We start from the raw sequence: 13,824 nt of genomic DNA on the forward strand, positions 1-13,824 counted from the left end.
AAAAGTGCCCAAATAAATGATTAAACTTTCTAGGTGCCCATGCTCTGGCTATACACACCATTGGAAATGTGAGGCTGGCTCCACCTACTGTGTCTCAACCCAGGCTCTACTTTCTAGCAAGAAGACTACGGCTAGGTGCTTTTAAAATAGATCAAAAAGCAAAAACAATTGAAGTTTGTAAATGAAGCTTCTGCAGCACAGACCATCAGCAAGCAGTCCTGGCCCCTTGTGGCTCCTGATCACAGCACCCACTCCTCTGCCAGCAGGAGCAGCAGGAAGCTCACCCCCACCCATGTGCAAACAAAAACTTGCTCTGAAGCTCTCTAGTGCTGTGCATGTCACCTGCCACTGGCCAGGAGGTGGCATCCCCCTTCCCGCGGGGGTCCCAGGTGCTCTGGAAAGAGCAGGGAGGTGAGGGCAGATCACCAGCTAAATGCAGGTTGAGATGTACCCTGCCAGCCACAGGATGGTCCCTGGTGGTCCCTGCTGAAGTGAACTAAACATTTCCTGCTTCTGTTGTCTTTGCTGATGGGGCTGTTGGTGCAAATGAAAACACAGCTCACACAGGTGCCTGAAAAAGCTCCAGAAACTGAACATCAGCATTCTCTGTCTTCAAGCTCCCGTGCCAGGTGTTGGGCAGCAGTCCCTGCATCCTGAGCCCGAAGGCAGAGCACTGATCAGGAGATGAGTGCCCTGCTCCTGCCAGGTCTGCACTGGGCAGTGAAGCACAGCACCTTCCCACCAGTTGTCCCATGCAGGCAGCGGCACTAGGAACCTGCTGGCAATAGATGGCAATAAAATCATTACAATATTCCCTTCCACAGTCAAGATCAAAACTCAGGAAAGTGCTGTTGTTAGTCTCCAGCAACTTGGCTAGACATCTCTGGCTTGGACAAAGGGCAGCTGCTCTTCCCAGTGGTGCTGGAGGCACGACAGCCTTTGGGAATCAAGCTTTAGTTGTAGAGCATCCAAGTACATTTGCTTTCCTGCCTAACTCTGAATTAACATCCCATTCTTTGCCTCCTCAAACTAAGAACGGGCTAGAAATGCGATATCCTTCCTCAGAAAGGAAGGAAAATGTGGTTTCAGTGTGCAGTGAGAACTCCCAGCTCCCATTTAGCTGCCTTTGCAATGACAGGTACTTACAGGCTCACACTCTGATAGCTACCCCCTTGCACTGGTTATTTTATTTTGAGTTAGCAAGTTGTACTATCATTTGGGAGTTTGCATATCACAGATTAAAGCATTTCAAATGGCCCTCCAAATCCTTCATAACAATGTTTAAGCCATGAACCATAACATTACAGTCTCTAACACCTTCATCATGTGCATGGTTTTAACACACATGGGAAAGAGACTTGGAAAGGATAACCAGGGCAAAAGTGAGATGAAAAAAAATCCCAGGCAAACACATAAATGAGAAATGGAAAACAAATCAAAGGGAGACAACACCCAGAATAGTGTCTTAGCTAGCTCTGTGTAGCCATAACAATTACCAACACTCTAAGGTTTTGAATGTATTGTTCTAGTCTGTCCCCTGGCCACATAACTCAGCCCTGTGCAGATTGCTGGAAGGGCCCATCTCCTCTCTTATGTGTCTGATCTGGTCAACTGCACTGTGGTGACAGGCAGAATTCAGCTGGTTTTGTACCAAATTGGCGCAGTTGCTCTTTGAAGTTCTGTGCTATGAAATTGATCTGAGCTGTGGTAAGAAATCAAGTGACGTGTGGAAATTGTCTCACCACAATGCCTGTTCCTATTTTTTTGGTGCTGCTGTTGCTTTCCCCTGCCCTCCTCTCCTCATGTTACTGTTCTTCTCATCTGTGATCTTTATTTTGTATGCAGACAGAGGCCAGGATTTACATGCCTGGTTTGAAATACCCAGGAGTCCTTATCAAGATGTACCAATCTGGTCTTAAAGGAGCAATTAAAATAAGTCCCATGATGTTTTGATCCAGAAATCTTGCCACTGCTAAGCTGCCTGCTCTTTTGCTGGGGCAGGTGCATATCCTGTAAAAAACATTTTAAAGAAAGGAAAGGAGCATTCTGATAGCCACACAATTACTTTTATACATCATATTTACTCAGCCTAGACATGCCATCAGTTTCAAATCTTAGTTTTGGTCAAAACAAGAAAAAAAATCTGAAGCTGTTGAAATGGCATCAAGCTACAAATTATGTAAAATAAGATTCTTTTAATGTAATATTTTATTATATAAATTATATTTTATTATGTATTGCATAAGAAGTTCCTAAGCAGTATTTTAATACCAAAGCTAAGTGGCAAGTAAATTTTTAAAGCAACAATGCCCATCTTTCTGTAGTCACACCAACAAGCATTGGTAGGAGTTAATTCTTATCTTTGTATCTGTCTTCAACATCCTCTGCCTCAGGAAAAAAGCATACTTTAAAAGTCAGTAAGAAACGGACATTTTAGATCAAAGTTCTAAGATGAATGCACAAGTGGTTAAGATACAGCTTTCCTTTGACCAAGTTCAGCACTTTTTTTCAGCCTGTGCTCTTGTACCTTGTGTTGTTGATTAATTCATACAACAGTGACCCTTTACACCATTCAGGGAACACATATCAATATTAAATATAAAAGTTTTATTATGTTCTGTCTCTTGGGCAAAATGTTCCTGAGCATGAGATATTCCAGATACATGTCTGATCTGTGGACCTTCAGGCTAAGTAGAGAGAGATAAGTAAGAGACATTATCCTCAAAGATAACCAAGACTGCCTCAGGAATTACTCTCAAAAAAAAAAAAAAAAGGGCTCCACAGTACTCAGAAAGCATTCCTCATTGTATGAGTGCAAGTATCTAGAACCATTTTAATCCTCAACAGTTCTTAAGACACAGCTTTCACATCTAGCTGCAATTCTCTAGGTCTTCAATATTCATTGTGACACTTGAGCTATTTTAGCTCTGGTTTGGGTTGGAAGGGACCTTTAAAGGTCATCTAATCCAACCTCGCTGCAATGAGCAGAACACCTTCCACTAGATCAGATTGCTCAGAGCCCCATCCAACCTGACTTTGAATATCTCCTGGGATGGGGTACCTACCTCCTCTCCAGGCATCCCATGCCAGTGTCTTACCACCCACATAGTAAAGAATTTTTTCCTAAGATCTAATCTAAATCATCCTTCTTTTAGTTTAAAAACACCTTCCTGGTAGGCAGCCTTAAGTATCAGAGGCCACAATAACATCTCCCCAGAGCCTTCTTTTGTCCAGGCTGAACAATCCCAGCTTTCCCAGCCTTTCCTCACAGGAGAGGCACTCCACCCCTCTGATCAATCTTCCATGGCCCTTCTCTGGACCCACTCCAGCAGGTCCACATCCTTCTTATGTTGGGGAGCCGTCCCAGAGCTGGACACAGTACTCCAGCTGGGATCTCACCACAGAGGGGGAGAACCACCTCCCTCAACCTGCTGGCCACACAGTTACCATGCTTATTTTTTTTTGAGAGACAACAAGTAGTACGCTCATCATGTGAGAAAACATATAAACATGAAAAAACACAGCAGAAACGAGCATTACAAAGTCACAAGTCAAAACTTACTTAGATGGCATGAAGATGCTGAAACCAAATTAAGCTGAAGCATCTGAGATTACCTCAGTTGTTAAAGCATGGTACAAATAATACCAAGGTCGTGGGTTTGATTACTTAAGAGTTGGACTTGATGATCCTTGTGGGGCCCCTCCAACTCAGAAAATTCTGTGATTTCCGTGATCTTACATTGGTACATCAGAAGTTCCCGTGTGTTCCACTGGTGGAGTTATGCTGCCACCTATTGTGAGGATGAACCTGACACTCGTTATTTTGCTAGGCAACGTTTGCAATAATTACCAGTTGTCTTTTTCTCTTTTTTGTGTTAGAAGTACTTTCTTCTGAAACATCTGCTACTGATCAGTGATGGTGAGAGGCTGCAGGCGTAGGTGGCCCTTCAGCCTGAGCAAATATAAGTGTTCATACATTCTGATCTCTAATCTACCACAATGCACAGTTTAATTTGGCTCTGATGCTGTCAACTCAAAAGCTGATCCAAAATGAGAACGTTGTTTGTCTACTCCCATCAGTGGTCGAGGAATGCAGCCATGGGCAGAGAGGCAACACGCTCCCCCAGCATAATGCTCCGTAATGTGCTTTTCCTTCCTCCCTCCCTTTTGCAAGGAGCACGGGACTATAGATTAGTTCCACAAAACTGAGAGAGCACTTGAGCTAAACTCACGACTGTGCCTTTAGGACACCTCTTCTTCCCCCCAAGTACAAGGTCAGTCCACATGGCCTTTATATATACTGTGCCCGACTCCAGCAGTTACCAGCCCTGAGCAGAACGCTTTGTTGCCCAAAGCTACTTTTTTGTGTGCACAGAATTTAGGCAAACTTATTTTATGAGAGCCTCAGGAGTCCCAGGCCAGCACACCTCCAGAGGCTCACAACATAAGCAAAGCTGAAACTTTGCTTATGGTACTTCTGCCTCTCTAAAACTGAAGTAGCTTGGCACCGGTCAAGTTCTGCTGTTCTCAATGTACCTTTGCCCACCTTTTTACTTCCCCTCTGCCTTAGCACAACACAGAGATGCTCTGTTCCTTCACCTCACCAGTGGTATCAGCTAAGCCAAGACCTAGGCACTAGGCCATCCCTGCCATCTTAAGGTCGCTTAGCTGGGAAAACGAGGCCGTCTGTTCAGCCACAGCAAGCAGCGTGCATCATTGCACTCCCGTATGCTCCCTCCTTCCAATCCTCCCCCTGCCTGCCTCATCATTCATTTTTCCTTCCAGCTTTAGGAACCAAATGGTTCCAATCCAGAGCAGCACTGCAAACCAGGAGTAGCGCAGTACTCAGGAGTCACTCCTGGACAGCTCAGAGAGCTGCTCAGACCAACCAGCCAGTGGGATTTTCTCTTTTGTCTTTTGGGCATTCAGCAGCTTCCAAGTCACTCAGCAGGAGAGACTTACTTTCTGGAGCTGCAGCTGGAGTGAAACCTGATTGCAGAGCCAGCAGTGGTCCAGCCAGAGAGGACAGCCAGGTACGAGCGCTGTCAGGTCTCCAGCAAAACAAGCACCAGAAGCATGAGGCGTTTCTGCTGTTTGCTGTGCCATAGGGTACATATCTTTACACTTTTGAATTGAGTCCAGCCAGGATCTGTCGAAGTCAGGACTGCTTGCAGCACAGAGGCAAACAAGCGTACCAGCAACTCAGGACAGCACTGTAAGTAGCAGATGGCATTTGCAGAGTAGCATCACAGTTTACAAACTCCTTGGACAGGTATCTGCACTCCCCTGTGTCCACAGAAGGGACACAGGGCACTTGCAGCAATGGAGGCTGTGTGATGGTGTCTGTGTGACTCCTGGGTTCAATACCTGACCACAAGTACGGGAACTGCCTGAAAAAGAGAAGTTGGGATCACGGGCAACTTTCAGCCTCCTCATCCCCTCAACTGGTCCTCTCCAGGAGGTTGTTCTGGGGAGTAATCTGGGATAAAAATGCATGATACTCTGTGGTCCTTGGCTCCACAGACAAGCTGCAGCTAAGCAGCAGGAATTAGAAACACTGTCTTTACAGCAGAATGAGATGAGAGTCCTCAGTACCTTTCTCTTCCCAAGTACAACCTGAGCACATCCAGACGCTGCATTCCTATCAGACCCTTCAACTGCCCTGCAATCAGGCAAACTTTTCTAAGCTTTTTCCCTACTCCCAGCAACTCCTGTTGCCCTTCCCTCTATTTTAGAAATAGATGATCTCAGTTTCTGGTCACTACATGAATAGGTGATACATTATTTGCATGGCAGTAAAAAAAAAAAAAAAAAAAGCATGTTTAACCTAGCTTTTAGCCCAAATCCAGGAGCCATCAGGTTAGGATAGGCTTACCTGTTCTGAAAGAGCTGCGGTCCAAGTCCGGGATCTAGCACACAAGGATGACCTGTTTCTACCAAGAGCTCTACTATATCTTAAAGAAGCTTAAATCAACTTGACTTCAGTCACAAGACTGACCTCAGTTTAAGTCAAATACTCTAGGCTTTGTCTCAAAAGTGACAAATTCCAACCAAAATGGTAGCTTGCCAAACCCCTCCATGATCCCATCCCTACACCCAGCAGCAGTGATTCACCATTCTCAGTGATAAAGGACAGTACATACACACAGGTACTTTTTTTCTTTTTTTTTATTGCTGTTAATTCAAGGAAAAAGGTTGCATAAAATCCAATCTCTTCTAGAAATATAAGTGACCTTTCCAGTACATTTCAAATATCAAAGTATATGGTAAACATACAAATAAAGAGAAGGTAACATACCTCCTATTTACAGTACAGTATTTTAAATCATAAAATAAGTTCCATAAAGTACAACTGGCAGGTAATTCACAATACAAGTCCATTGGTGGTTTAACACCCTCACTTCAACTCAAACGCAGTTCATTCATTTCAAGTGGTCCAAAAATACCCAGATCAAATAAAAATTTTAATCAAAATAATTTTCATTTACTACTTAAACTTTTTTTTTTTTTTTAAATTAAAGCTTTCATCTACCTCCCTCCCCTTCCCCCCCCCTCCAAGAAAAAAGTTTCAAAATGTACACTGGTGCTATAAATATAAATGCTACCTATGAAGAAATGTAGTAATCAAGCTTTTTTTTTCTTCAAGTTTTTCGTTTGTTTAGCAATTTATTAGACAGCTGAACCAAAGATTGATTTTTATTTCATCCCTCTACCGGACACTGGGTCTGATTTTAAGAAAAAACATTTCTGCCATGAACTGTGAGGAATGCCAAACCCTATGGATATACAGTGGTAGTTGTTCATCGGTGTTGAATGCAGCAGTCAAAAACACACTCGTCTTCCAGATAACCTCAGTGCACTTTAGGAAATCAAATATTACCTGGAAGCAATTTAGTACATATATTGGCTTTTAAAAATAAAATAAAAAATACAGCAGCATTAAACTTACTTACTCATGATACTGACATGTTTAATACCATCTTAACACTCATTTCAGTCTTTCACATTATACCGTAATTACGCATAGTGGTAAATTGTTATAAAATAGTGACTTTTCTATTTGGTAGACAGGTTCTAATACTAATACCTGACTATTTTGTAGAAAACCATAGCTTTTGTTCAGTTTGAAATAAAACATTTACATTCTAAGTACAATGCAACACTGTAATAGTTTAGGAAAAAAATATTCAATCAAGTAATGTTCATTCTGTGTTGACACGATGTAGAATAGCTTTTAAAAAGGAAAAAATGCCGTCAACTTTCATTACAAATGCAAACACACTGAGTACAACATTCATACCATTTTTTTCACCTTTGTTGCTGAACATACAGGCTAAAAAGCTACAAGGGAAGAAAAATCTGTCAATTTAAGCTCGTTCATTTTTCTAAATCTGTTCCAGTCCACACAGTTTCAGCCCCTTCCTGCTCTATGTGTTTTCATTTGTTTGGGCCTCTCGAAAGCTGCGTATCTGTATTATTATCAGATGTAGTACACATACAGTATCCTGTTTTCCTTTGGACTCTGCTAATAGGATGTTTGAACATCTCCCCTCAATTCATGAGCATTAAATTTAGAGTACGGGCAGGGTCTGTATGAACTGCTAAACACTCATGCAAGTCCAACGAATCCACGTGGACAACCAGGGAAAGAAAAGAAAACAGCAGCATAAGGAGAACAGGGAGGGAGGGAAGAAGATTGTGGTGGGGAACATGACCAAGTTTCTTCTTTCACCATATGGCTGCTCCACCAGTGATGTCAGAGGTCAGAGGAATTTTTTTTTTTTTAAACTGCAGTAAACATTGCACATGTCTCAAGTCTTCAGTGCAAAAGCATGGTTCGAATGCTCTGTCTGATTGTTTGGCTGTGTGTGTGAATTACATGCATTACGCAAGCCTCTTGTAGAACCAGGAGGAGACCAGGGACTCAGCTTTCTTCTTTTGTACGGAACAGAGGTGCAAAAGCAATGAAAAACTCCAAAAGAATATAAAACCGGGAATGTCCCAAAACACAAGCCCAACCTCCCCCTCCCACACACACCTTCCCCCAATTTCCCAAGCTTCAGTTTAAGTAGGCAATGTTTACTTGTTTCAGTCTGCAGAATCCAAGGTATCATTGGAAGGGGGAGGGGGAGGTGCGTATCTCAGTCTGTAAGTGCCTAAAACAGGAAAGAGAACTACTAAGTCACTGCTCACAATTAAAACGGATTACAAAACCACTACAAGGTATCAAAATGGACATGCTCTTCAAAAGGCACTATCATCCTCCAGTCCTTTTAAAGTAGGTCCTCAGACTTTATCCTATTTTCTTTCATCCTCTTGCTAGAACTGCAAGTTTTAAAAAAGATATAGAGTGTAGATAATAGGACTTGAGCTTTACTGGAAAAATGCAAAGAAAACATGGTCCCCATCAAGGTTTGTCTCTCCTGTTCTGGTCCAATCAAACTACTAAAGTCAGAATGGGAACAAGGGCAAGAATCAAAAATAACTTGTGCTCGATGCAAACCCTGCATTTTCCCCATTCTTCTGGGTGGAGAGAGAAACGGAAGCTATTCCTTTTATACTTAGTTCCAATTGGTTTCTGCCTTTTTACTGCAACTTGTCTGAAAAGTTAAATGCATTGCATGACAGGGCACAGAAGGATGGCTGATTGTGCAAAGGTAAGCCCTAGAAAACTTAAAATATCAAATGGGCAGTCTTTCAATCAAATGGACATTTCTTTCAATTCTCACAAGTTTTAGGAACCCAAGGTCATAACATAGACATTAATTGGTATCTTTCACTTTTTGCCAACAAGTTCTCACAAAAAGCACCTCACTGAAAGGGAATGGGAAAATTGAAACAACATGCAAGTCTCAACATAATGCCAAAACCAAACTGGTGAAAAAAGAATGACAATTTAGGACTGGTATCATTTGACTTTCCAGCTCTGAATCATACCCATTTTCAACTTCACGCTGTGAACCCCGTTCCCTCGCGCTGTTCTACAAGATTTCAGGCAGAGATAGGATACTTTGCAGTTTTAGAGCACGTCACTAGTGCACAACCATTTACACAAAACATACACACGCACGCACGCCTTTCTGCAAGACCAGAAACAGCACATTCAGAAAGGTAAAGAGAAACTGCTAAACTCAAAAGCAAGTCCGCTGGGAGTTATCATGATTACCTTGTTGACTGGCCTCCATGGATGACTGCTTACAGTCCTGCGCATAGTGTCCACTTACACCACAATTGTAACATGAAACGTTCCCATTCTTCTTGGGTCCTGACCCATTGGTGTTGGCAACTACGTTAGGTGCTGGATATACAGGATAGAACCTCCCGAATCCTGCCATCTGCTGCATACCATAGTTGGCTTGGCTCCCCATCACTGGGTCATGCATAAGCCCGTTTGCATACGGAGACTGAGGCAGGAAGAACGGAAGTTGTGTTCCATTGCTTTGATGTGCTTGATTGAGGTAGCTGCCATTGCAAAGTGATGGCAGAGTGAAGAAAGATGGAACTCTGTAGACTTGTCCATGAAGTGGGTTATGATAAAAATAGCTATTAATCTGAAGGCTGCCATTGGTCCCACAGCTACACCTACGTCCACAAGAACCGCAAGGGCCAGATCCCAACTGCTGCGGAGGTAACATTGTCCCGTTAGTGTTATTATTCCCAACAGCATTTATGTAGGATGTGCTGTCACTCTGTGCAGTGCTGTGTGTTAGAGCGGGGCTCGGGCTGGGGGCAGGGCCTGGCGTGTGTGTCGGGATTGCAGGAGGAACAGTGGACTGGACCTGACCAACACCGAGGCCAGCGGACTGAGGTGGTGAGGAAGTTGCTCCAGTGCTCAGCACATTTGTATTCTGGTTGGGCAACACACTGGTAGCGTGAGGGCTGCCTGGCAAAGCGTATGAAGCTGGTGGAGGTGGCGGTGCTGCTGTGGAGAGACCGGCTGCTGGAAGAACTACCTTGAGATTGGTAGGCTGAGGGATTGCTCCTGGGTTTCCCTCAATGTGAGGCACCATTTGATTCAGTCCTACCACCTGGGACGCAGGTTTTGTGATGGGATCTGTAGTAGGAACTGGGGATCCTGGGAAACTACCTGGATTGTGGACTGGGATAAAGGCAGTATTTGGTGATCCAATACTTAAGTTTCCTGTCGGCTGCTGTGGTCCATTAACTGTGCAACTTTCTGATGATCCCTGTGGAGATGGGATTTTCAACCTATGTATTGCCAAATGCAAAGCAGGGCTACCAGGCTGGACAGAATGTGGAAGGAAAGAGGATGGGACTGGCAAAGGGGAAGCCATCAGCTCAAGGCGTTTCTCAGGTTCACCAGAGGTCACTGGGCCCATTCCCGCAGGAGGGGAATTCGCAGACTCTCTCACTGGCGAGACAGCAACAGGTGTGGTAACCAGCATTCCCATCGTTTTACCGTCTGCAGATATGGGTGGCGGGACAACTGCTTCAGGCTTTTGGGCAGTGCTGTGCATCACACAGTGTAAGGCAGGCATGAAGGAAATATGCTGAAACTTTGCATTCAAAGGATCTTCTGAAAGGCTCCCATTTTCATTATTCACTGAAGAGATCTGAGCAGATGATTTGTTCATATTTGATGAACTGACAGCACTGTAGCCTGTAAACCTGGTTGTATTCTGATTCCCAGAGTCCTCAGAATTGCTGTCTGTATCTGTAGGGACAAAACCACTTGTCAGTCAGAAGAATGAATCTCAAGCAACAGAGAATCATGCCCGGGACTCATTTACCCATATAAAACCTACTGAGTTTGATGACATGAATGATAGTTACACCTTCCCAAACTGTGACAACTTTGATATTCTTTTCATTCACCCAAATTAAGCTAGGTCCGTCTTCATGACTTGCCTATATCCACCTGCCCAACTAGCTACTGTGCTTTATACACTGTTGTGTGTATCTGCAAATCTGAAGAGTAGGAGACAGAGTGAATTAGGAATTTGCATCTGTCTAGAAAGAAATTAACACAGCCTACTTAAATTTGGAAGGAGTGGAAAACTGCCAGTACAAAAAGACAGAGCTCCCGGACATGCCACACAAAATTTGATATAAACCCAGCCCCTTTCATGCCGAAGTTTTCCACATTATTGTACTGTGGAAACTTCTCAAAAGAGCTATACCACCGAGGCCAAAAAATTACTACATACATTCAGTAACCTAAAACTCAGTGGTATTTAAACAGGGCTAGAAGCCCTCGAACCACCCAGTCATGATATCCACAAAGCACAATGTATTCAGTGGCTAATTCAGAAAACAAAGTAGCTGATCAAACTGAAAAACTAACTAAAATTAAGGCAAGAAAGAGATCAGTCAAGGAACAAAGGCATTCATGCATATTCTCCATAAATACAACCTCTGTCTTTTTCTTCTTCGCTATCAAAGCTTTCCCTCCCATCATGTCGTGGACTAGAAGGAGAACTGTAACTTTCAGATGATGTTTCTCCACACGTATCATGACCAGATCCAGCGTCCAAATTCAGATCTAAAAATAAAAGTTGTCAGTTTTATTTTTGATCTCAGTGTATGGAAGTGAGCTTATTTTGTTTTTCTCACATCTCATGCTAGTTGAGACTTTTGTCTGTTCCTACTTAATTGCATCTGTCCCCTGTATTCCTATCACTTCCACTCCCAGCACTGAGGACTGGTCTCGTCCCTAAATTTGTGATGATGGAATCCTTGGTGTCAAAGAAGATGGTACTGAAAATTGGTATTTATGCAAATTAGTGACAAGAATGATGATCCTTAATGATCCCTTTGATGTTTATACCAGACTGTACAACACTAATTTCCTCTGAACGGTAGCGACCCAACATTTCCGCTGGCAGAGCTGCAGAGCTCCTTGGTGACACCAGCACAGGCAGAAAGCGAACTCAGCGGGACATGTCAAAACAATGCACCACTTCACAAGTCACTCTTCTAGAACAGGCTTTAACCAAACTCTATCAACAAATTCTGTTTAAAGAAAAAGAGATGAACTGAAAAAGTGGTAAATTGTTTTCTAAATTCTGAATGGATCATGGGACACTCATTTGCTGGAAACCAGCATTCAGGGTAGCTGCTATGGTTTGGCTTTCAAATTCAGCCTCAGAGGGGAAGAAGAATGACAAATTCACCCTCTCTCAGAATCTATGAAAGACACTACCTGGAAACCCCAGCTCTCAAAACCTTGGTTAGCAAAACTTCAGGACAAAAATTAGAACGCTAATTATTATAATAATAATTAATAAATAAAATCATTTTTTCCATTTTTTATTGCTACTGAAAGTTTAACAGGTTGAGATGGGTCATCAAAAAGCTGCCTTAATGCTTCAATTCCTGGAATAATTTCCTGGATTAAACCCATAATTGCTTAAATTATTTTAACAAGTACTTTGAACATCGAATATAACCTGGAGCCTCTATGTGGACCTGGGATCACTGAGAGCTGGAGTCTAGAGTGCTACTCACAAAGTATCAAGCCTTAAAAGTTACCATTGTAACTAACTGATGCTTCAGACAAGCTCAAAATAAGGAGGAAAAAATGAAAGAAAACATGATGCAGTTAAGAATTACAGACTCAAAATAGGGCATTTCAAATCAAGCCTGGATATATAAACCTAGCAGAGATTCAGACTGCAACATGAATTTTTTTCCTTAGACTATGTCTCCAATAAGTATCTCAAAGGACATTTTGATGTTTAAATGCGGGTTGAAAGCTCATCTCTGAGCAGGACTTAATGGCTTCCAGACTCTGTGGGTTACAGCTTCTTTTTGAACCAGCCAACAGTCACCAGGAGGCAGTTCCACATCTGTAGAGTGGTGGGTAGTGAGCAAACAGAACTCCTATGGAAAAGTATTCCCTATTAACTTTGCAGAATCAGACAATCAACTAGGTTGGAAAAGACCTCTGAGATCAAGCCCAACCCTATGCCCAACACCAATTTATCAACTAAACCATGGCACCATGTGCCACATATCCAGTCTTTTTTTAAACACCTCTAGGGATGGTGACTCCATCACTTCCCTGGGCAGACCATTTCAATACCCAATCACTCCTTCTGTGAAGAATTTTTTTCTAATGTCTAGCCTAAACTTCCCCTGGCACAGCTTAAGTCTGTGTCCTCTTCTCCTGTTGCTGGCTGCCTGGGACAAGAGACCAACCCCCACCTTGGTCTACACTCTCCTTTAAGGTGGTTGTAGAGAGTGCTAAGGTCTCCCCTTATGCACCACTGCATCACCTCCTCAAGTCATCGTCAGTTCACAAAAGCTCAGCGCACTTTGCCTGACAACAAAGCAGTAATCAATCAGAAATGCATGCAGCAAAGCTCTGCTGTACAGTATGCTTTCTGCTTAACAGCCCTTAACTACAGCTTCCCAAAATTGCTCTAGTTTTGCAATGTTTGTGGACTGTGAATTCTTGAAGTTTTAGTCAAATGCTGTTTGTAGCAGGTAAAAACACCTGCCCATAAAACATGTCAGTAACTCAGAATGGGATCCAGCTGGAACTCTCCAAGGTAAGAAGCAGTGAGAAGAAAGAATGAAAGCTTAACCAAGACTCGCAAGTGGAAGCAACAGAAAGACAAGGCAATTTTAAGAGTCCTTTCAACACTTATACCAATTAGGTAGTGTAGAAAAAGGCAAACTCTTTTGTCAACCTTCTGTCATGAGTGCTACATATTAAAGAGGCACGGTTGCAGCTGATATCGGGAATTTAGAAAACATCAAGATGGCAAAGTCAACGGGTAGCACAGACCTTCAGAAATTTGTAATAAAGGTTGGAGACGCAGTTTACTAAAGGAACACAAATATAATTTTGTCTTACAA

The 13,824-nt window shown here is 42.9% G+C and overlaps 1 protein-coding gene across 4 annotated transcripts in view; it reads right to left on the bottom strand.

Moving 5' to 3' along the window:
* Positions 1-6,177: 6,177 nt before the first annotated feature.
* ZCCHC2 (zinc finger CCHC-type containing 2) overlaps positions 6,178-13,824 on the bottom strand; it is a 46,430-nt gene continuing 38,783 nt past the window's right edge. For all 4 annotated transcript variants that reach the window (XM_082280023.1, XM_082280022.1, XM_082280021.1 and 1 more), the window contains 3 exons: positions 11,375-11,503; positions 9,167-10,675; positions 6,178-8,156 (listed from right to left, as the gene is read on the bottom strand). In XM_082280023.1, the coding sequence (XP_082136149.1) occupies positions 8,089-8,156; positions 9,167-10,675; positions 11,375-11,503 (1,706 nt within the window). In that variant the 3' untranslated portion in view covers positions 6,178-8,088. The remainder of the gene's footprint in view (positions 8,157-9,166; positions 10,676-11,374; positions 11,504-13,824) is intronic.

The sequence above is a fragment of the Coloeus monedula genome, assembly GCF_965178545.1.
Source record: "Coloeus monedula genome assembly, chromosome: 1".
Taxonomy (NCBI): Eukaryota; Metazoa; Chordata; class Aves; order Passeriformes; family Corvidae; genus Coloeus; species Coloeus monedula.